Source organism: Terrapene carolina, unplaced genomic scaffold (genome assembly GCF_002925995.2).
Source record: "Terrapene carolina triunguis isolate 2854851 unplaced genomic scaffold, T_m_triunguis-2.0 Scaffold111, whole genome shotgun sequence".
Taxonomy (NCBI): Eukaryota; Metazoa; Chordata; order Testudines; family Emydidae; genus Terrapene; species Terrapene triunguis.
Window position 1 is genome coordinate 29,177,811 of NW_020664462.1, and position 23,075 is coordinate 29,200,885.

General features: G+C 38.2%; 1 protein-coding gene across 1 annotated transcript in view; it reads left to right on the forward strand.

The window, feature by feature from the left end:
- Nucleotides 1-23,075, forward strand: part of MPP7 (membrane palmitoylated protein 7) — a 197,978-nt gene that overhangs the window by 97,866 nt on the left and 77,037 nt on the right. Inside the window, exons 5-6 of the mRNA XM_029911622.1 lie at nucleotides 13,008-13,139; nucleotides 17,624-17,636. Of these exons, the coding sequence (XP_029767482.1) occupies nucleotides 13,008-13,139; nucleotides 17,624-17,636 (145 nt within the window). The remainder of the gene's footprint in view (nucleotides 1-13,007; nucleotides 13,140-17,623; nucleotides 17,637-23,075) is intronic.

The window sequence follows — 23,075 nt, forward strand, 5'->3', positions numbered from 1 at the left end:
TGTTCTGTTGCGGGAACTTCCTCTCCTGACCCAGTTTATAACTGCAACTGTACCTGGGGCCAGATGGAGTATTTCCAGTTTTCCTCCATCCCTGCTTTAATCTCTTCACTGCCCAGCTGCATTACACCAAGATCGTGTTCCCACCTGCCTGGTTGTGAAGAGGGTCAGACACTGGACAGCGAATGTAAGACTAGTGGTACCCGGGCGGTACAGGATTAATTAGCAATAGGTCTAGAGGTTTTTAGCAACTGCGTTATTTAGGTGAACACAATAAAACATTATGAAGTTAACTTTTACTGATAAGATGTCTGAGTATGTGTACTACTTATCTGTTGGTTTTGTAAAGCTCTGAAAAGTTCATGTTATCCAGTGGGTTTCCCATTCACAAAGGAATGTCCTGAAGCAAGAAATAACTTCCACAGGAGACATTTAATTAGTGGGAATTGCGACGTTTAAAATGTAATTCAAATGTATCCCAAGGATATTCTTTTGCAAAGGATATATTTTAAATTAAAGGGACTTTGCTAGTATTTTAAAAACTTCACATAATATTCTACCACACCTACCCCAGAATTCCTCTTCCTACACTGTAATTAAATGCACTTGAAATGGAGGCATTTATCTCCTCCAATTAAAACAGAACCCTGAAACAGACGAAAGTGTTTGACTCCAGGAAGAAATCCAGTGGTTTTCTTCATCTGTGCATAAGATATCTGAGAGTGGATTTAGGACCGAGCATTACAGTTTGAGGAAAGACCATGTGCTTGTTCGGTCATACAGATTTAAAATACAGCTGCAGAATCCTATGAATGTGGACCATGCAAACAGCTAGTGTTTGTTATAGTTACAATATTGGATATTGTGTTATGATTTAAACATTGCATCATTATTGATACCTAAAGCATAAAAAAATATTTTCATACTTTAGAACTTATTCTCACTTTGTCAGCCTGTTCATCACAAATTTATAACATAGACTGATAGGCTTGCCTCACTCCTCAGACATCATCTAATGTTAAAATATGTAGCGAGGTGTATGACTTCTGTAACTTCTTTGTACAAATATTTACTTAATATAGCTTAATTCATTCCTTTATAGGTCAATAGGTTCAAAAGGTCTATTTAACATTAGTGTTTTTGTTTACAATTTGATATCTGGCACTCTAATAGTGATCACCATTGCCTAGATTACTCACCAACATGAGTAAGTTTTACAAAATCTTACTCTGTGAAAAAGGACATTATTTGTGGTATTCGCACAATGAGAGCTTAAAGTCACAGAGTTTGTATTTTGTACTTAGTAGATTATGTAACCTTGTTTCCCATAATGATATAACAATAGTGTAATTAACACAAGCCACACCCCAATGTCCTAAGTATGTGACACATTGTACTGTGGTATGGAGATTAAATGTAGTAGGAGAGCTCTGAGTTAATATTTGTTTGTGTACATATACAATAGTTATAGGCAACCGTCGATCCACTGGATCATGGTGTACATGCAAAGGTCTAGTCGGGTGCCCGATGAATCAGCTTATGGCTGACAAGCCGAGGCAGGGAGCAACACAGCTTGTTACAAATTTCATAGATCCATGTATTGTCTGAGTTGGAGTAGGCGGGCGCACATAGATGCCCCGGCGGGCACGATGGTGGGGACCACTGACCTAAGGGCTAGCCACCAGTTGGAGTCATATTAAAAATCTAAGCCACTGAAAATTATTTTTAAAAATGTTGATATCTCTTCTGCTTTGGAGGAGCATGGACTTTTTTCTAACCACTTAAGAATGCTTGTGATCTTTCTGACTGCTTGTAGTGGAATTCTTTACCTACTGTTTGTTTGGGTATATTAAAAGGATTGCCAACCCCTGGCATGAAGTGCAAAAGAAGTACATAACAGGAGCACAAGGCACAACTGCGAATGACTGAATGTATCAAGGCACAAGAAAATCTAAACTATGTGGAGTACTTCAGAAACTGTACCTGTAGCTGTACTGAGAACAAGCACTGGACATTCTTATAAGTATTTTTCTTGGCTACTCTTTTATTACATTAGAGTGAATAGAATTTTGGGAGTAATTTTAAAATAATTTAGATTGAAGAGAAAACCACTCTTGCATGACTGGGAATACTTTCAAATTAACTTGTCCATAGACAACCTTTACTGAAAAACGCTGTTCAGAAAAGAGATAGAATCTAGAAATGTTGACTTTGTTTATGTTTTAAAATTGGTTTAAAACAGAAAACTGAGAAGGAGCATCTGATAGTCAATCATTGGTTTAGAGTACAAAGCCATAAATGAGACGTGTGCTTCCTATTTCATTATTTTCAATAGACTTTAAATTGTTTTTAATGTATTCAGACCTTTTATTTAACAAAATGCTAACAATATGCACGTTTAAGTAGACTCACTTTTCATCACCTTTGTGTACTTCAGCTTTATTCATACTATCAATCGTTTAGGATCTTGAACTAGACATTACCAAAATTTACACACCCAGTGAAACCTGAGCAATTTCACTGCTTGTAGTTTAACTATTTCTTGCATATTTGAACCTGAGTTTTTAAAACATTTTTTTTAGGTATTTTTAATGGATCTTTACAAGTTACTTTGCATTTTCTTGGTGGTCTAGTGGTATTGGTAGGAAGTTGGTAAATTATGTACCCTATTAAATGATGAGTTTGCTGCCATGATCACAGCCATCTGCTGGTTACTTGACTCCTATGGAGCCCTAGTGGGTTATTCTGATAAGAGTGCCTATTGCTTTGAATCATTTATTGAAACTTTTGTCAAAAGAGCATTTTAAGGCTGATTTACATTAACCTGTAGTTGCTTAGCAGCTGCATTGCATGGACCAGAATCAGTACAGCAGGCTTGACATCTGTCATGAACTAAAATTTATCATTCCATCAGTATACCACAAAGACAATGTGACAATAAGATATGTCCTATTGGCAGCAACAAATTATTTAAGATGTTTCTAAAAGAATTAGAGACTGAAAACTCTCAGAGAAAATTTATGTTTGGTTAAATGTAAGCAAAATCTGGTTTTACGGTGGTCTATGATCTATCATAGAAAATCCTGATCTAAACTTAACATTTCATAGGCCTTTTTTTCTGGCTCCCTTTCCATTGGAGCCAGAGCTGGTTGAGAATTTTTCATTGTTTTTTCAAAATCAAACGTTTTCCCATGGAATTTGCTTGAAATTAGACTTTACTTTCTATCTGGGAAAACTGAATAAAACATTTCAGTGCAACATTGATCTGTGTTTACCTAAGCTGTTGTGTGTCTCATATATTCATTCTCCACTATGGGCTGTGCTCAGGAGCGGCGCCAAGGTTTTTGGCGCCCTAGGCGGGGGTCCTTCCGCGCTCCCGGTCGTCGTCGGCAATTCTGCGGCGGGGTGGTCCTTCCGTGCTCTCAGTCTTCGGGGCACTTCGGCGGCGGGTCCCGGAGCGAGTGAAGGACCTGCCGCCGAATTGCCGCCGAAGACCTGGAGCGCAGAAGGACCCCCCCCCCCCGCCGCCGAATTGCCTCCCCCCCAAATCCTGGCGCACTAAATGGAAGTGCCGGCCCTGGCTGAACCATGTCTCCCAGGATGCACAATGATCTTCCCCTCTTGTTGATCTCTGTAGTGTATCATGGGAGACTTTTTAGTCCCTCTCTTACCTCATGAGAATATCCTCTGCTAGCATGTGGGATCACAAAATAGGAAGCTATAACCTTTTCAGGAAAGCAGAATTTTGCATATTTATGTAAGTAGGTTGGAAGTGTCATCCATAATCTTCTAGGTTTGCTGGTAGTGTTCATCATACGATTCTCTGTATTTTAAAATATTTTAATATCACATCAGAAATGGAGTTTGAGTTGATTTGAAATAGTGGCTGCTGTTTTGAACAGACAGCGCAATGACATTGTGGAAATGGCACTTTTATACTCAACAATAGATCTGTTTCCCATGTGTGATCCAAGTTGTACCTTCTTTCTGTACTGACAAAAATAGAAAGTTTATTATTTTTACTTCTGTTACAGATATACAGAAGAATGAGACCAATTGTTTTGCCTCTTGCATCAACAGAATTGTTAACTAATCTTTATTTGCAGAATTCTCATTACTGGGGTGATGCAGGAGCCAGAAAGAACCCAGCTTGACCTTCAGATGGCAGGTTGAGTTTGCAACTGGAATTTAGGGAAGAAAACCTGTATTTTTCTGAGCAAATGTCATATGTAAGCTATTGCAACAGTATACATGGAACTCTGTAATGTCCTCTTAAGATATGTCTACACTGCAATTAAAAACCCATAGCTAACCCTTGCAAGCTGACTCGGGCTAAGGGGGTTGGGCTAAAGGGTCTGTTTCACTGCACTGTAGACTTCCGGGCCTGGGCTACAGTCCAAGCTATTCCCACCCCCACCTCCCGCTCACCTTTCAGGAACCTAGAGCTCAGCCAAAGCTCCGAAGTCTACACTGAAATGAAACAGCCCCATAGCCCAAGTGAGCTGGCAAGAGCCAGTCATGGATTAATTGCTGTGTAGACATATCCCTACAGTAGACATGCCAAACCTGTGAAAAAAACACAGACATTGGGCTTGTTTTTGGCTTAATTGGTTTGTGAGTTGCTTGTTGCTAGTTTTTGCTTGTAGCTTGTTGGGCTTGTTGCTTGTTATAGCTTGTTGCTTCTTTTTTTGATCGGCTCCGGGCAAGTGGGGGCAAGCAGGGGCAAAGGGAAGGAGAGAGTCAGGGGTGCACAGCAGGCCCACCACAGTCCCAGACTGCACGCCGGGGGGATCTAGTCACATAGAGTGTTGGGGTTCTTAGGGATTGGCTTGTTTTGGCCTTGTTTTGAAATTGGATTAGCTTGATTTTTGGCTTATTGTGAAAGTCGGGGTGCTTATTTACCACGTGAAAGTTGGCAACTGTGCCCTACAGTTACTTTTCAGGAGATAACATATAGATGCCCCACATATCAACCATGAGGGCGAAGGAGAAGTAGACAGTAGCTGTGAAGACTTTTGTGTGGAGAGTGGTAAAGACAGAGATCTCCTCTCTTCCAGAAGCTTCCTCCTCTTATGTGGAGGAAACGTGAGGATTAAAAAAAATAAAGAGAAAGGAAACAAAGGATGAAATTTGTGTTCAATTTTCATTTTGTTTTTGTTTTGTTTTATATGCTTATTTTAAAACAACTTTTCCCAGTGTTCTGGGGGAGACATTTGACTATGAAAAGATCTTTTGATCCACATACATTTTTTGTAATCTAATATAGGTTTTTATTGTGTACTGTACCCATATTGTATTATCTGAATCCATCTCCTTGCCATTTGGAAAGAAAAAACTGTTATGAGCTCGATGCAGGAATTAGTGGGTGAAACGATGGTTGACATTTATGCAGTAGGTCAGACTAAATGATCACAATATTCTCTTCTGGCCTAAAAACCTGTGAATCTATGAAAAGTAGGGGTATTGGCAGCTTTTCCTAAAGTTATGTGCAGTATGCTGCTATTTGGGTCCCCTCCCCTACTTTCTGCCAGCCTTCTTGGAGAAGAAAAGAGTTCTAAACTTACACACTGTCAGCTTCAAATCTTGAGTTCTCATTCCATAGGTTGCCTTGTCTCTGTAATTCTGGAAATCCCTTTTTTTTTTTTTAAGACTCCTTACTGTTTATTTGTTTTTTGTATTTTTATTATGGGTTTGAGTCATGTGAATCAAGCTACCTAACTCTTTTATTTTTATAAGTTTTTGTTACTCTGTGTGTATATATAAGTACTATTGAAAAAGGAACAAATCAAACATAATTCTAATAGCTAAAATGCACTTTAAAAAAGAAAGCAACAAAACATGCCTTAATTACCATGTACTAACCAAGAGAAATCAACAACCAACCATGGCATATTCTTAATGTGGTAGGAACTGACAGAGAACATACTGTAGTAACATAAAGGAGAGGAAAGAATACAACTTAAATATTGTTTTTAAGACGAAATCCTCCTGCTACCTTAGTTACACTATACACTATTAGCCCTGTTTTATGTAATAACTTAATTGGGGCAGCCTGAGCTGCAACAGTCTTGAGGTACGGAAATGCAAATGTTCACTAGGAGCCAACTGTATCATAAACAAGAATGAAGCCAGGCAGATTGGCTGGGGAAAATAGAGGATTTTGAAAAGCAAATCAAAGAAAGTCTTCAGTTACATGACACAAGTTCTACCACATAAAGTAACCAATACTAATCTATGTACTGAATGCTGAATTACATGCATTTAACGATGGTATTCATATAGCACATAAATGGTTGGCAACATTAAGAAAATATTTGGCAGTTTAGGAGGAGGAACGTCATACAGGGTAAAAATCACATCTTGATCAAGTAGCAATTCTGCTTAGCTCATGAAAATGGAAAAACATAGTAATTTTACAGAGGCGTGACTATCCAAGTAAACAGATATTAAGTAAATTGTTCTTTCTGTCAGTGAAACTTAATGGTCTCCTTTTGATTCTGTTTATGACTACCCTTTTCTTCAGCAGTCTCCTGTCTCACACCCAGAAGGCCATATCCTACAGCCCCCAGATCTCCTCACCATTTTCCCCTTTTCCAAATCACTGGAATATATATTTTAACACTAGTCCAGACCAGAACTTTGACCATTTATTTCTGCTTTTTTTCTGTCTCTTGTCAGTTACTAATCTCATATCATTGCTGTCTTTCTCACCCCATGACTACTTAGTTTTCCATAATCATATGGAAGGGACCTCGAGAGGCCATCTAGTCCAGTCCCCTGCACTAGTGGCAGGACTAAGTGTTACCTAGATCATCCCTGACAGGTGTTTGTCTCACTTGCTCTTAAAAATCTCCCATGATGGAGACTCCACCACCTCCCTAGGCAATTTATTCCAGTGCTTAACCACTCTGACAGGAAGTATTTCCTAATGTCCAACCTAAACCTCCCCTGCTGCAGTTTAAGCCCATTGCTTCTTGTCCTATCCTCAGAGGTTAAGAAAAAACAATTTTTCTTCCTCCTTCTTGTAAAAACTTTTTACATACTTGAAGACTGTTATCATGTCCCCTCTCAGTCTTCTCTTTTCCGGACTAAACAAACCCATCTTTTTCAATCTTCCCTCCTAGGTCATGTTTTCTAGACCTTTAATAATTTTTGTTGCTCTTCTCGGGACTCTCTCCAATTTATCCACATCCTTTCTGAAATGTGGCGCCCAGAACTGGACACCATACTGCAGTTGAGGCCTAATCAGCGCACAGTAGAGCGGAAGAATTACTTCTCATGTCTTGCTTACAACACTCCTGCTAATACCTTTATGTGAGGGGTTTGTCATGAACTTTTTGAAAGTCCATATAAATCATGTCAGCTGTTTCTCTTGTATCCACTCTTTTGTTGACTTGCTCAAAGAATTTTAATAAGAGAAGCAGGATTTTCCTTTAAATATACTGGTTTATCCCTATCATACTATGCTCATTTTGGTAGTTTATAATTAATTTATTTATAATTTATTTTTACATTTCAGTCATTTTACCTTGTCCAACTTACTGGTTTGTAAATCTCAAGATCGTTTTTTTAAGGATGGGTTCACATTTGCTACTCTCCAATTCCTGGAATAGTAGCTGATTTTAGTGAAATTGAATTATATGTTTAATCTTTCAATCATACCACCTCACTTCTTCAGTGTATAAAAGTAGAAAGCAGGCAAAACAAATGACCCCAAGAACTCAAATGTTATTAGTTGGGCATCTCCGGGATACATTCAAAACGACCTGCATGGCTTCTCTCCAACTGCACTTCATCTATGTGTTTGGGGGAAAGAGGATCCTTAATGATTTTTGGGAGGGAATAAGTCCAAAGTCAGCTCAACTCCTCCAATAGCTTTTATTTTGTGTCCACAAGCCTCATAGTTTGACTTAGTCAATAATGGAGGCCGAATGGAATCTATAGAACATCTTCCTTTTTCAGAGACACATGCTGTCGTAAGGGCATGAAATCTTTGCTTCTTATTTTTCCATAATATTTTCTTATCTTTTTTAGATTCAGTCTTCAAGAGTTTTAGGTCAGAGAACAAAAGATAGATGCTACCTCTACAAAGACACTTATTTTTCGTCAGGAGGTAGCCACCGCTTCATTCTACCTCTATTTCTTCAAAAAAAGGAGCTGATGAAGGATTGCCCAAATATTAGAAGGATGATCATTTGTTCAGAACATAGTTTCCAGCATACAACTCATCTGTTTGTGCTCTGGGAAGATACTTAAGGAAGAGGAGGGGATTAAAGTGTCAAGAACACTTTAGCTAAATGCGTCAGGTTATGAATTTAAGAGGCATACTGGTTTGAAATTCTTCATTGTTGGTTTAAAATCAGGGCTTACTCTGCCATAATAGCCATATGTGAGCAGAAAAGGCAGAGGCCACAACTGAGGAAAAATCATAGGGCTGCCATCTGGAAGAATATTAACACCTTTACCAGATGACATGGACTGGCTGTGAGTTTCTATGGACAGTGAGAATAGTTAGACTTTGGAAGTGTCTCTTGGGGTTCCAAGCAATGAGCAAGAGGAAGTGGGAGTCTGAAGATGTGAAAAGTCTAGCCTTCTATTGGCTGTTACTGTCTGAGTAACAGCTACAGGTAAACCCATCAGTTCAGATTGGTGGATCTGAAACTACATTTTCAGGCAAGGAAATTACCCTTTTGTGAAAGGAAGTCCATATATTCAGGAATAAAAATCCACCATGGTTAAGAGGAAAAACTAATATATACCTAATATTGACCCAAATGAGATGTTACTATGCCAAGAACATTAATATACTATAGATATTAAGAATACAGAAACACACATGTACAGAATGGATTTTAAATATTTTTATACAATTGAGTATCATAGTAATGATTCATCTTTTGTCTCTAATTTCATTGTTTCTGCTGTTTTGCTGTGTTGGTCTTGGCTCTTCAGCTTAATTGATTGCTTCAGCTAGTATGCTTGATTGTTCTAGTCAGTGTTAGCTGATTTGCGTGTTTGTTTGTTGCTCGCACTTAATGATATTCTGCTATTACTCTCTCTTGAGTCTCTCATAATTTCTCCTGTGTCAGTCTCCTTTCTCCAAGTCTTTCTTCTATTTCTTCCTCTTCTTCTGCAATCTCTTTTCTTCCTGTCCCTTTTTACCCTCCTCCTGCTGCTGCTCATCTCACCAGCTCCACTTCTCTCTCTCCACCTTTTCTCACTCCCATATGCTGTCAAATACACATCTGATGTTCACTTCCTCCTCACTTACAGTGGTATTTGTGCCAACTTCATCCGTCTCATTTCCTGCACCTTTCCTTGTCACCATCTCTGCCTCCTCCCTTTCAGACCACACATCCATCCCTGCCTTTCCATTCCATCATCTTCTCTCTCTGGAATACTTTCTACATCTCAAAGAAGATTGCTGCCATCCACTGCCTTTTCTTTTCCTACCTCCTTTTCGTGGCACTCTCAGAAATCTAGATTCCTCCCTTTGACACGGCTTATGCAGCTGCTCTTTTTGTCTCGCATCTCATCCAGATGCAATTACATTCACAAAAGAATGGGGTGGGGGGGCGGGAAATAGCGGGATTGGGCTTCTCTTCAGATCTTGTTGCTTCCTGCCATAGCTGAGTTAAGGCACATGCATTATATAGTGAACTACACTGCTAAACATTTCCTCAGTGTAAAGTTAAAATTGAATCTTAAATTGAGGAATATTTTTGAATAAGGGGGAAAAGCTAAAAACTGATCTTAGAAGGCACTGAATTTATAAGGCAGCAATGAGTTTTTTAGGCTTTCTTATTCCAAGTGCCAGTCATAAATTCTGAATTGTAAAATGATCATTGACAGCTTTAATATAAAAAGTACTGCACTAGTTACTAGAGAATTTTTTTAAAGTATTCATTTCCAGCTCGATCATGTCTAAGAATTTAGCTGAACATCAATATTTATATTTAGGTAGTGTAGGAATTTGAATCATACCTTCTTTTGAGTTCTAAATATGGACCATGTTTACATTAGTGAATCATAAGCATAAAACTTAGTTACAACAAAATCTTTTTGCCAGAGGTCCCTAGGTGTACATGATCTTGATTTTGGACTCTGTGCATTACTCTGAAGAGTTGTGTAAAAAGTTCTCAGAATTTCTAGCAGCTTCCTGTGGTGGATAAGAACATCAGAGTATACTATTATGATTCATCTTTCAGTTAGTTCTTTTTAAAGTGTTGTAAAAAGTAAACCTCGGTGTGGTCAGTTGGCATGAGGTAGATCTTTCCTAGGGATTTTGTTCATATTAGCTTCCCTTTAATGTAAGTGCCAAAAGGTCAGATATCAATGGTGTGCTTTTAAAGAAGTCCCAAACTTTTATGTCATGTTCAGCACATCTGTTTTTATAAACCTTTCTTGTGATGAGTATATTTTTAAATTAAATATAAGTACAAACAACAGAAAAGTTGTTGCAGAAATGTTTCTGTACTCTTTATATGTTACTTTTCTCATATATATTTTAACTATGAAAAAGTTCTGTGGAGGAGATATTCTACATGTCGCGCCCCTCCCCCCCCCCTTTTTTAAGACATTGCTTACTTGTAGTTGATAGTGTTTTCTCTAGGTTTACACTTATCTTCCTTTCCTCTCTTCTTTGAGAAATTAGTGGATTTGTATGTTGTTGAATAACTTAAGTGAAGACAAAATAACTTTAAACTGCACTTCTGGACATCAGAAGTTGTCCTTGCCAATGACATTTCTGATAATAAAAGATGTTTTTTACTCAGAGCTACTGAAACTTATATATATAAAAAAAAATTGGACACTGCAATCTTACTGGAGTTCTTTAAAATACAGTTACGTCTACAGTGATAACATTTTTTTCTGTCAAATGCTTGGTATTTATCTAACACTCAAGATGAACACATTAATCAAGAGCAAGAATGCACAAGTATGTTATGCTGGTTCTCAGAGAAGTTGTTAAAGAAGCTTCTATCATCCCACATCAGATTTGCTTTTCATATATTGCATATTCAGTGTAACATGACTTTTCTATTTGTCTTTTATCACCATTTCCGTTACCATTCTATTCTACCTTCACATTAGTTACTATAGAAAAATTAATAATCATAGTGTGGGTTCTAACAGTCCTAATTAACCCTTTCCTAAATGTAAGTTCCCTTCACTTCGACTTCAGATTGTCACATATTGGCTGAATGCAATATTAGAGTCATTGAGCAGATGTTTTCAGGTAACTATCCACAATATGCAGCAGCAGTCAAAAAAGCTAACACTGTTAAGAACCAGTAGGAAAGAAATAGATAATAAGACAATAAATATCATAATGTCACTATATAAATCTATTGTAGTCCACCCTTTGTATGCTGCGTGCAGTCTTTGTTGCTCCATCTAAAAAAATATTAAAATTAGAAAAGATGGAGAAAAGGGCAAGAAAAATGATTAAGGGTATGGAATAACTTCCATGTGAGGAGGGAGTAAAAAGACTAGGACTGTTCAGCTTGGAAAAGAGATGAGTAAGGGTGATATGATAGAAATCTATAAAATCATGAATGGTGTGGAGAGGGTGAGTAAGGAATTTGTTCACATGACACACGAACCAGGGGTCACCCAATGAAATCAGGAGGTGACAGGTTTGAAACTAAAATAAGGAAGTACATCACACAACACACGATCAACCTGTGAAACTCGTTGCTGGGGGATGTTGCGAAGGCCAAAAGTATAATTGAGTTTAAAAAAAAATTAGATGCGTTCTTGGAGGATAGGTCCATAAATGGTTATTAGGCAAGATGGTTAGGGATGCATCCCCATGATCTGGATGTCCATAAGCCTCTGACTTCCAGATGCTGGGACTGGATGACGGGATAAATTGCTCGATAATTGCCCTGTTCTGTTCATTTCCTCTGATGCATCTGGCTTCAACCACTGTCAGAAGACAGGATACTGGGCTCGATGGACCATTAGTCTGACCCAGTATGGCTATTCTTATGTGCCCATAAAATGCCATTCTCCTCAATTAGGAATCAATGCAAAATTTCAACTTTATAATCCCAATAATTTCAGCACTAGTATGGTTTAATTTTTAAAATTGTAGGATTTTTTTTTTAATGATTAGGGATGTGTATTATTTTCAGTCTACTCATTCTCAAAAACAGTTCACTTTTTTTGGCTAAAACTTTGCAAAAAAAATCATATTTGGCCACAAAAATGTTAGGTCAAAATATGAAACACTCAGAAATTTATAAGCCACTGAAAATAGACTTATAGTAAAAAAAAAAAAAAAAAAAAAGGCAGCCGTAGTTATAGCTGTTGCTGTTGTTCCAGCTCTAGTGTATAGGTTTAACTGGAAAATTAAGTGACATGTACTGATACTTCTTAAGGGTTTGGTTTATTCATGGATGTTTTCCAATTTCAATGAGGAATTTTGTGAGAAAGTGATTTATGCTGTTGGAACTGGAATGAAAGGAGCGGAAGAACCAGGAAAAAGAAGCTGCTAGCATCTGACTCCCTATTAAAAGGATAGTTCTGTAGCAGTTTATCACCACACCATTTGACACTCCAGAAGAAAGAGCAGAAGTTAGTTATCTTGCTTGTCTGACTTATGGTATTCCTTATTGTGTTTTAAGAACTTCCATGTGACAGTGATACACCTGAATTTATATCAGAAGAAACAATACCGGTAATTTGCCTTCAAGACTTTTTCCCTCCAGACTACAACTTTTGTAATTTAGGAATAAAAGTACTAAGTGCTCAGCATCCTAACTTATGCTTAAACACCCTTTCTTCATCCACAATTTGTAGCTATATGCATTGTGGATCTTAACTATAGTTATTTTATTGGGTTGTTTTATTATTGTTTAACAAACTATTAAAATAGCATAAACAAAGATCAGGCACTCTACATAAATTGTTATGACACTGCAGCACTCAGATTATGAATTGTTCCCTTTTGTATTTTATAGACTTTTCAGACTAATATTTATGTTGACCATTGACATTTTCAGGCTTTGCTCTCTGTACATGATACTGTTGCTCAGAAGAACTATGATCCAGTATTGCCTCCCATCCCTGATGATATTGATGAGGAGGAAGACTCAGTAAAAATAATCAGACTGGTCAAAAATAGGGAGCCACTGGTAAGTTATCTTTTTCCTTTTGTTGCTTTCTTTAATAGTTATGAAAATGATTAAGATGGCTAGCATTAGCTGGAAATATGAGTAAATAGTCATTTCAAGTTTTTCCAGAATTCCACCTTCACATTACTGAAGTAATTCAAATGGGTGAGCTTCTTGTTGATATTCTTATTTCATGGTTGTTTTAACACCACTTGCAGGCCAGTGTGTCCACTGAAATCAATGAAATATTCATTTTTAATCTTGAACCTGAACTATGAGCTTGTTCTAAAGAGCAAAGACGATAGGGAATCCCCAGTGAAATGTAGATCTTTGTCACAAACTGTTCCTGTTAGCATTAATATTGAGAATGTGACCTTTTGGTACATTGCAAAGGAGCTTAAAATACATTAGTAAATACCTTGAATTGAAGTCTGGGCAAATTTAAGTGGTCTGTTTTTGTAGTTTGGATTAAAACAGCAGAAAGTTGATAGCTTCATGGAATATCTGGAAAAATTAAATTAAACCATGTATATATTACAGGAATATTAAATTGTTGTACTGATTTGCTGTAGACAGAGAGTCACATTATGTAATATATAGTTAATTACTCCCCCCCCCCCCCCGCCGCGCTAACCAGCAAATGCTTTGTTTTAGGTTATGCTAAAGATTTGTTTAATGGAAAGGAATCTTGAAGAAATATCTATAAAAGTTACTTTAAAGAGCCGCAATTGTGTACCCAGGATGGTGGGGAGAGAGTGATGCTTATGTTAGACATACAGTGGTAGCTTGTCTCAGCTGATATCTCAGTAATGCCCTCAGTCTTGACAGATCTCTGGCGTCAGTCAACAAGAAATGAATTTTAGTATTGACTGACTCTGGGGGCCCATGGGTACAGTTAAAAGTTTGACCATGTGGAAATATTTTACTTGGTATTAACATTCTAAATCTTTTTTTCCAAATATTTAAATCACATGCCTATTTACAAAGCTTTTCATTTTTTTATCACATGAATTCCTTCTGTTAGAGAAGAAACTTACATTAGGACTTAGTGTCAGGAATAGTCAAGAGAAGAAATTGTATCTACTTTTAATTCTAAGAGGTGTGAAAAATTGAATATGCCATATAAAATTAGTTCAAATTAAATAACTTGTTTTTAGTATTAATTGAAAACATCATTGACCTGTCTGAGTCTGTATCAATAGCTTTGTGTCACAGAAAAAAATATAAAATCTCAACATTTGTGCCGTTTTCATAAAGTTTAACATTTAAAACACTTGCAAATTGCTTTGGGGCCGGATTTAACATTTTAACTCGTAGCAGGTTTTAGTTATCAGTAACTAAACATGGTCTCAAAAATTGTGATTTTATGTTATGCTTATTCATATAAGTGGCTATTTTTATAAAAAAAGTATCAACTTTGAAAAAGTAATGCTGGAAGGGAGATGCCTGAAAACTTATGTGAAATATTTATAAAGTACAGTGTATTTTTCAGGCGCAAAGTTGCTGTAATTTTTATGCATACCTATCATTATGGAGAAAGGGGATACACTAACTAGACATTGCAAAGTGCCAATGTTCCTTACGGTCTTAGAATTTAGGATTGCTAATGTTGGATTTGTGTAAACAAACACACAGCAATGAAAAGGTGATTGACTTGTGCTGGATAGGATTGACAGGTAGAAACAAACATGACCAGTGAAAGAAACTAGTTTTTGAAGCTGTGCGGAAATTTAACATTTAAAATGGACAAATAGACATTAATACACTCTGATCTAAAGCAAAGGTTACATTTAAAAATATGGGTTACATTAAAAATGTGGCTTATTGGAGTATTCATTTTTATATATTGCCTGATCGCTATATACCTTTATTTAACAGGCAAAGCATGCAATAAATCTGAAGTCTCTGACCGTCTTTACTCTTAACCTATATTACAGGCCAAACTTGTTTTGATTTGTTGTTAATCCTTGAAAAATAAGGGTTTATTTTGTTAATATTCTGGAACCAGCAGTATCCAGCAGATGAATGGATGGAGTAGTACTGCTCATCTCTAGGACATAAAAGTAAACAAAAAAGGGTCTAGCTCCTGGAGAAGTTGCATTAATGTGTCAGTACTTTTGCATGCTGCTTGCTGCTTTAACCACATTCTCAATCTCTGATCTCCATACGGTTTCCAAACTTCATATTTCCCTTTTAAAAAATATTTTAAATTGAGCTATGCTATTACACCTATGTATGTCCCATTTTGGCTAACTCTCTCCTTTGGCTAGCAACACGAAAACCCTTTTTCAGACTCCCAAGATCCAACCTTAACTGCCTTTGCTTTTTAAAGCACAGTATGAGAAGCTGCATTGCATGTGCCACTGAAAATACTGGGGCTCAACAATTCATAAGAACAAATGTTCTTTTCAGATTATCCACACCTCATGGATTAGGCAGCGCTTGCAATAACATGAGAGAAGTGCTTTTTTAGTATTTCAGCAAAATCAAAAGTACTCATACATTTAAAAACAAATTAATTGATGTTTGAGGATATTTTTAAAAACTATAATGGGCAAGGTTTGGAGACGAGTAGGAGAAGCCTTGTTTTTTCAAACCACTTTGCCTTTTTATAATGTGTAGTACATAGGCTAGCTTTGAAGGCCAGTCACAAGACTCAACTAGTGCTCTATGTGGCTGCATTCTTACTTGGGCCTTGTCTTCCCTATGAATAAAAGATGTCTTCATATCGATCAGGACATGTAGGGGAATGAAGACAGACACAGGGATAGATTTAAACAGAAGGCTGCAAATATATTAACGCTGAGGTGGGACACTATTCACCCTGCCTCCCCTATCTCTCTCATATCAGACATTTAAGTGGGTCCAGTGCCAGGTGAGAGGGCTTCCACCATATAACCCATACCTCAGGGTACACTCTTTTCAGCCTGCCCCCAAGACTCCGTTCACTTTTCTGAATAATCTCACTCTCCACCCACAAGAGAAGTAGAGGGTACCATAAGGGGACAATGACCTACAAAGGTCCAGAGTGACCTAGACAAATTATAGGATTGGGCCACAATAAATCTGATGAGGTTCAACAAAGACAAGTGCAGAGTCTTGCACTTAGGACGGAAGAATCCCATGCACTGCTACAGGCTGGGGACGGACTGGTTAAGCTGCAGTTCTGCAGAAAAGGACCTGGAGATTACAGTGGACTAGAAGCTGGATGAGAGTCAACACTGTGCCCTTGTTGCCAAGAAGGCTAACGGCATATTGGGTTGCATTAGTAGGAGCATTGTCAGCAGATCGAGGGAAGTGATTATTGCCCTCTATTCGACATTGGTGAGGCCACAACTGGAGTATTGTGTCCAGTTTTGGGCCCCCCACCGCAGAAAGGATGTGGACAAATTGGAGAGAATCCAGCAGAAGGCAACGGAAATGATTAGGGGGCTGGGGCACATGATTTACGAGGAGTGGCTGAGGGAACTGGGATTATTTAGTCTGCAGAAGAGAAGAGTGAGGTGGGATTTGATAGCAACCTTCAACTACCTGAAGGGGGGTTTCAAAGAGGATGGAGGTAGGCTGTTCTCAGTGGTGGCAGATGACAGAACAAGGAGTTAATGGTCTCAAGTTGCAGTGGGAGAGGTCTAGGTTGGATATTAGGAAACACTATTTCACTATCTGAAGCACTGGAATGGGTTACCTAGGGAGGTGGTGGAATCTCCATCTTTAGAGGTTTTTAAGGCCCAGCTTGACACAGCTCTGACAGGGATGATTTAGTTGGTGTTGGTCCTGCTTTGAGCAGGGGGTTGGACTAGATGACCTCCTGAAGTCTCTTCCAACCCTAATCTTCTATGATTCTAAAGACTTCAGGACTACCCTTCTTCAATTGGTACAGTGAAATCCCAGGTCTCTCTTACCTTTGGGAGCTGTCCTTTTTGGCTTTTATCCTTACTGGACGCTGACCGCAAATTGTGATGAACTAAACATTACTACAAATGCCAAACAGTAATTTCTCTTATTTAATCCAACTGTGCTCCATGATGTTGTGAGGAAGGCCAAATCCCCCTCCCCCCCAAAAAAACAAACAGAAAAACACCAAGCTTCCAACAACTTGTCTCCAATGGGAAAAATTCCTTCCTGACCCCAAAACAGGCAGTTGGTTAGACCCGCAACATTCTAAAACACAGCAATTATACTAAAACTACAGGGAGGAAGAGTGGAGCAGCTAACAAGAGGAAGAGGCTCCAAAAAGCCTGGGCACAGGCTTAAATTATTGGGGGCGGGGAGAGCAAGGGGCTGGCCAATGGAAGTTGAAGAGTCTCTGGAGGAAATACAGCCCATCTCTGCATTCCAAGGCATACACTTTCCTCCTCTGGGGTTGTCCACCACACTGCAGGTCCGATCAAGTTTTACACCCAATGAGATGGATGGGTGGGTGGCAGTTTCAGTAGGCTAATTTGAGTTAAGTAACTAAGTCCCCCATAACTCGTGAAATCTACAAACTCTCTTGTCTTCACTAGGATTTTACTTCAAGTTAGCTTACTTGAGTTAGAAACACACCATTTTTTTCATAGCAAAGACAGGGTGTTGGTGGTATTAGTTGCACAGAACATATTACACCCATTCTTCCTCAGCAAACAGGCTTCCCATTGCTTCCAGGGGCAATTCTAACTGTTGTCCTTGGTCTTTAAGCTAAGGTTCTTGGCTACCTGATCACCTCTTTCCCCACATGCTATCACAATTAAGGCTAGTTGTAGTGATTTTAACAATCCTTACATTTAAACATCATAGGAAAGATAGCTGGGCATTCTTAGAAGAAGGCCTTAGGTTATGACTTTCAGATTCCATCCTGGTTTAATGGAACTCAGCTTGTCGACTTCTAGGGTAAGAATGTAAATCATGCTCCTTGTATAGCCTTTTGCGTGAGGGGTGGAAGCCTGTGTGCTGTTTGGATGGGTGTATTGGAGATGTCTTGTATTTTTATTTGACTTAAGAACACTTTACTAGATGTATAAATAAGCATAATTTCACAATTGAGAACGAAGGCTGTATTGGTTAAAAAACTGACCTGGGTAAGAGGGGGGGAAATAAAAAATAAAAATATATATGTATATAACAAATGGACGAAAGGGGGAGTTATAGTAATTAATATAAAACAGAAGCTAGGAATTGTAGCAAATTAATAAGGGAAGCAAAAGGACACAAAGAGAAATCTATGGCCAGCGGAGGTAAGGCCAATAAGAAGGAATTTTTAAAGTGTATTAGGAACAAATAAAATCCTGACAAAGCATTGCTCCATTAATAGATGGAAATGGTAAAATTATCAATAATAATGCAGAAAAAGCAGATGTGTTTGATGAATATTTCTGTTCTATATTTGGGAAAAAAGCAAATGATGTAATCATATCATATGATAACACTCTTTCCATTCCACTAGTAAGAGTTCTTTATCAATCAAGTCCCATACGAGCTACTCCATTATCTTGCCTGGGATTGAAGTCAGACTGACAGGCCTATAATTACCTGGATCATCACATTTACACATTAGTTTTCTTCCAGTTTTCTGGAATTTCCCTGGTATTCCAAGAATTACTGAAGATCAACATTAACAATCCAGCAAGCTCCTGATCCAGCTCTTCTAAAAAGTCTTAGGAAACTCCGTATTGATCTTATTTCTGCTTGCCATAGATTTCTCCTTGTGTATTACTCTAGGAACAAAAAATGTAGACCATACTTACAGTTTGAGGGACTCTATCCTGGGAAGCATAACTTTGAAAAAGATTTGGGAGTTGTGGTGGATAATCAGCTGAAGACAAGCTCCCAGTTTGACACTGTGGCCAAAAGAGCTAATGCTTTTGGATGCATAAATAGGGGAGAGGTTAGTTTTACCATTATGTTTGGTACTGTGCGACCTCTGCTGGAATACTGTGTCCAGTTCTGGTATCCACAATTCAAGAAGGAAGCTGATAAATTGGAGAGGGTTCAAAGAGCCACAAGAATGATTAAAGGTTTAGAAAACCTTTTTTAGTGATAGATTCAAGGAGCTCAATCTGTTTAGCATAACAAAGAGAAGGGTAAGAAGTGGCTTGATTACAGTCTATAAGTATCTGTGTGGGGAACAAATATTTAATAATGGGCTCTTCAGTCTAGCAGAGAAAGGTATAACAAGATCCAGTGGCTAGAAGTTGAAGCTAGACAAATTGAGACTGGAAATAAGGTGTATATTTTTAACAATGAAAGTAATTATCCACTGGAACAATTTATTTTGGTTCATGGTGGATTCTCCATTGCTGGCAATTTTTAAATCAAGATTGGATTTTTTTTGTTTAAAGGTATGATCCAGTTCAAAAGGAATTACTTTGGGGGGAGTTTTTGGCCTCTTTTATATAGGTGGTCAGACTAGATGATCCCAATGATCTCTTCTGACTTTGGAGTCTATGAATCTATTAAGAAAAGCACTTTACCATTAATTTAATTTTATGGTGGATTGTTCAGGAAGGATGTTTATTACTTAAAAATCTTGATGTCACAGAATGGCTGGCCTCTGAATAAAGTAGGTCCAGCTGCTCTGTGACAGAACAGGTGCTGTCAGGTTGGCCAATTAAAAGGACAGGGCAGCATCTGGCCTATAAAGAATCAGGGCACCTGGGTGTGGGAGGGAGACCCAGTATATCAGAGCAGACTGGTTCAGCCAGGGGCAGATGAGAGCTGCCAGAGACTTGGGGGAGTGGAGGAAGGTCCCAGAAGGAAGCAGAAGGTGTTTCCTGGGAGATAGCTGAAGGCAAGAAGAGCAGTGAAAGGCGTTTCTTGGCTAGTGTCTCCAAGCCAGACTGTCATGGCCAGAGGACTGGAGTGGGCTGAAGAAAGGAGGAGACGCAGAGGGAGTTGCCTGCAGGCTCTAAGCTGGAGAGTCCAAATCAAGGGCCAGAGAGGGTTGAAGGCGGGGAGCAGTAGAGGAGCTTAACCTCTGAAATCTTAAGAGCTAGAGAGCAGGACTCCAGAGTAACCATAAAAGGCCCAGGGGGAGTGAAGGATGCTCCTCAGCAGAGGCTGTGGGAGGGTTCCTGTTCGGTTAAAGTGAGGTTGCACTCCATTTGGAAAGGCTGGGGTGGCTGTCCTGGTACAAGGACAGAAGAGGACTGTCAGAGGGTCTGGGTGTGGTCAAAGTTGCCAGTGTGTCATATGTGGGGCATCCAGAGATGTGAGAGCTTGAGTTTTAATTACTGGTTGCACTGCAGTGGAAAATGGACTGCATGTTTGGAGACTTATGTTTTGGATCATTTGCACAAGCTTTTTTAATAATTTGGTCCCAAGGAAGCTTAGTATTGAGACAAGAAAGCCTGAAGTAAAGTTATTGGGTAACCTGAGAGGGGAAACTGAGGCAGGCACAGGACAGCACGCCACGCGGGACTGCCCTGTGATACCTGGCTAGTGTTCAGTTATTGGAAGTAAGCTTCAGACTAACATCTGTTACTGTGGTGCCAGAGCTTAGTATTGAGATAGAGTAGATGTATTAATGATTGATTTTATCAGTTTATATACAGTAATATTGAAATCAGTAGTGTTTGCTTCCTGTATAAAAATACTCAGTTTAAAACTTTGGCTAGAATAATTGCAGTAAAATCCTCATAATTTTTCTAACTCCCAGGCATATTTGCATCCGAAATTAAATCGTAATAAAGAACTCAAGCACATGTCATAGCTATATAATTATATTATAAAAATATAAAAGCATATTTTTAGCAAATTACAGAAAGAATGCACTGCTTAGAGATAGGATTTCATATGAATAAATATAAAATGTAATATCGTGTGCAATACACAGACCCAGAATTCTACTACAGAGTGGTGGCTACTGTCAGAATTTCTACCAAAGAGACTCTGAACATGTGGTGGTGATTAATTTACTAGGGAGTTTTCCTTTTCACAGCAAATATAGCCTGTGTGTAATAAACAAATACAAATCAAGCTCCCTCTTGGCATTTGAAGTATTCTGTTGTATTTTAGATTTGAGTTTTTAGAGGTAAGTTTTACTCACAACCATTAAAAATGTTAAACACATACAAATCATTTGACGCCTGTTAGTTATTTGTGCATTTTTCCACCTTTGTGCTCCTGAAGTACTTTACATTGAAACAGTGATGCACATGTTACTCTGCTTTATTTTCTTGATGACAAATTAAGAAAGGCAGAAATAAAAGAAAATTCAATATATATTTCATAAACAACTTACTCCGACCTCAACTGTAACTGAAACTGTAACTCTTCTTTGACAAGATAACACTAAGCAGTTGATACTGATGCACATTTCAGCATGTGAGATCCAACAAGTGTTGGGGGTAAAAGTTGGGACACTGAGTCACAAGTCCACCCAATTTAGGCGTAATCAATTTTGGCTTTTATTTATACAATTTCAGACAGAATTATTGTCACCTACAGTGTCTGGACATACATTTATGCCAGGCAAATAACAGACAAGATAGAATTGATCAGGCCCAAGCTACTGCATTCTGGGGCGCCAGGAAGTTCTTCCACCTTCCATGATAATTGTTGCCTTCTCTTATCCCTTGATCTAGTCCTTCAGTCACATTCTTCGGTTTCTGGTCTGGTGTTTCTCCAGTTTGGGCCCATGTTCACTTTGGTCTTTTACATGTTTCTACATTACAGATTACTTAATCTTTATCCAATTGGCTTTTAGCACATCAACCCTTTGGATTTTAGGTAACCCACACATTATACATGCACAAGCTTCAATTGCCCAACTTCTGTATTTTTCCTGCTGGTTTTGCAGTTTCTGGGTCATGTTGTTGTGTCATCCTGACCTGGGTCTTCCCAGAAAAAAAGGGGGGTGGTTATTATTATTATATGTTTGTGTATCTTTTACTTACGTCTTCCAATATGACATGTTACCTTTGTTTTTTCAGCAATAATATTTTAAACAGATTAGCAATTTTATGTAAAAGAAGAATTAGCAAAACCACATTTATGCCACCAAAACCTTGGCCTAAGTGTTACCTCCTCAGTACTCATTCACTATGCATAATTACAAATCATTAAAAATATAACTATTGGAAGCTTTTCATCTTACCATTAACAATTCTTCATTTTATATTTCAATGTTATACATCAATATATGTTATTCTGTGCTATTCTTAATCTATTAGAAAGGGGAGGGGAGTTACGGAAAACATAATTCTTTAATGTCAACATTTCTTATTTTCTTTAAACATGGGTTTTTCATTCAAAGTTCAGTTTTGCTTCGCTTCTTTAGAAATTTTCAGGTGAATGCGAGGTGTCTCAATTTTAGGGCCTTGTTATTTAGTTGCTTTTACTGGTACCTCAACAGCAAGCTTCCCCACACTATCCTACTTGTGTGCTTCCACCCTGTTGAGAAGAAATACCTATTGAAGATAATCAGTTGTTCAGACTCCATGTTAACCCTCCTCTATTATTTATTACTTTCTGTCTCTATTGAGAATACCAGCAAGTTGCTAGTTTTAATGGTAATTTTGTGCTATAGACAGCAGCTCACTAGGAGTTGACTTCAGTCTTCTCACACAGGCTGCTAAACAGCCACTGGATAAAATTTTTTTTTATTTATGCTTTATTTAGTTGTTAATTGTTAAAACACAGTTATGACAGATACAGGAAATGTCCCACATTTCTGAACTGTATGAATTCTCCTTTATATGCATTCTAGATCAGTGCTACAGAATAGGATGATTTTCCAAAGCCATAGATTCATAGATTCTAGGACTGGAAGGGACCTCGAGAGGTCATCGAGTCCAGTCCCCTGCCCTCATGGCAGGACCAAATACTGTCTAGACCATCCTGGAAAGACATTTATCTAACCTACTCTTAAATAGCTCCAGAGATGGAGATTCCACAACCTCCCAGTTTATTCCAGTGTTTAACCACCCTGACGGTTAGGAACTTTTTCCTAATGTCCAACCTAAACCTCCCTTGCTGCAG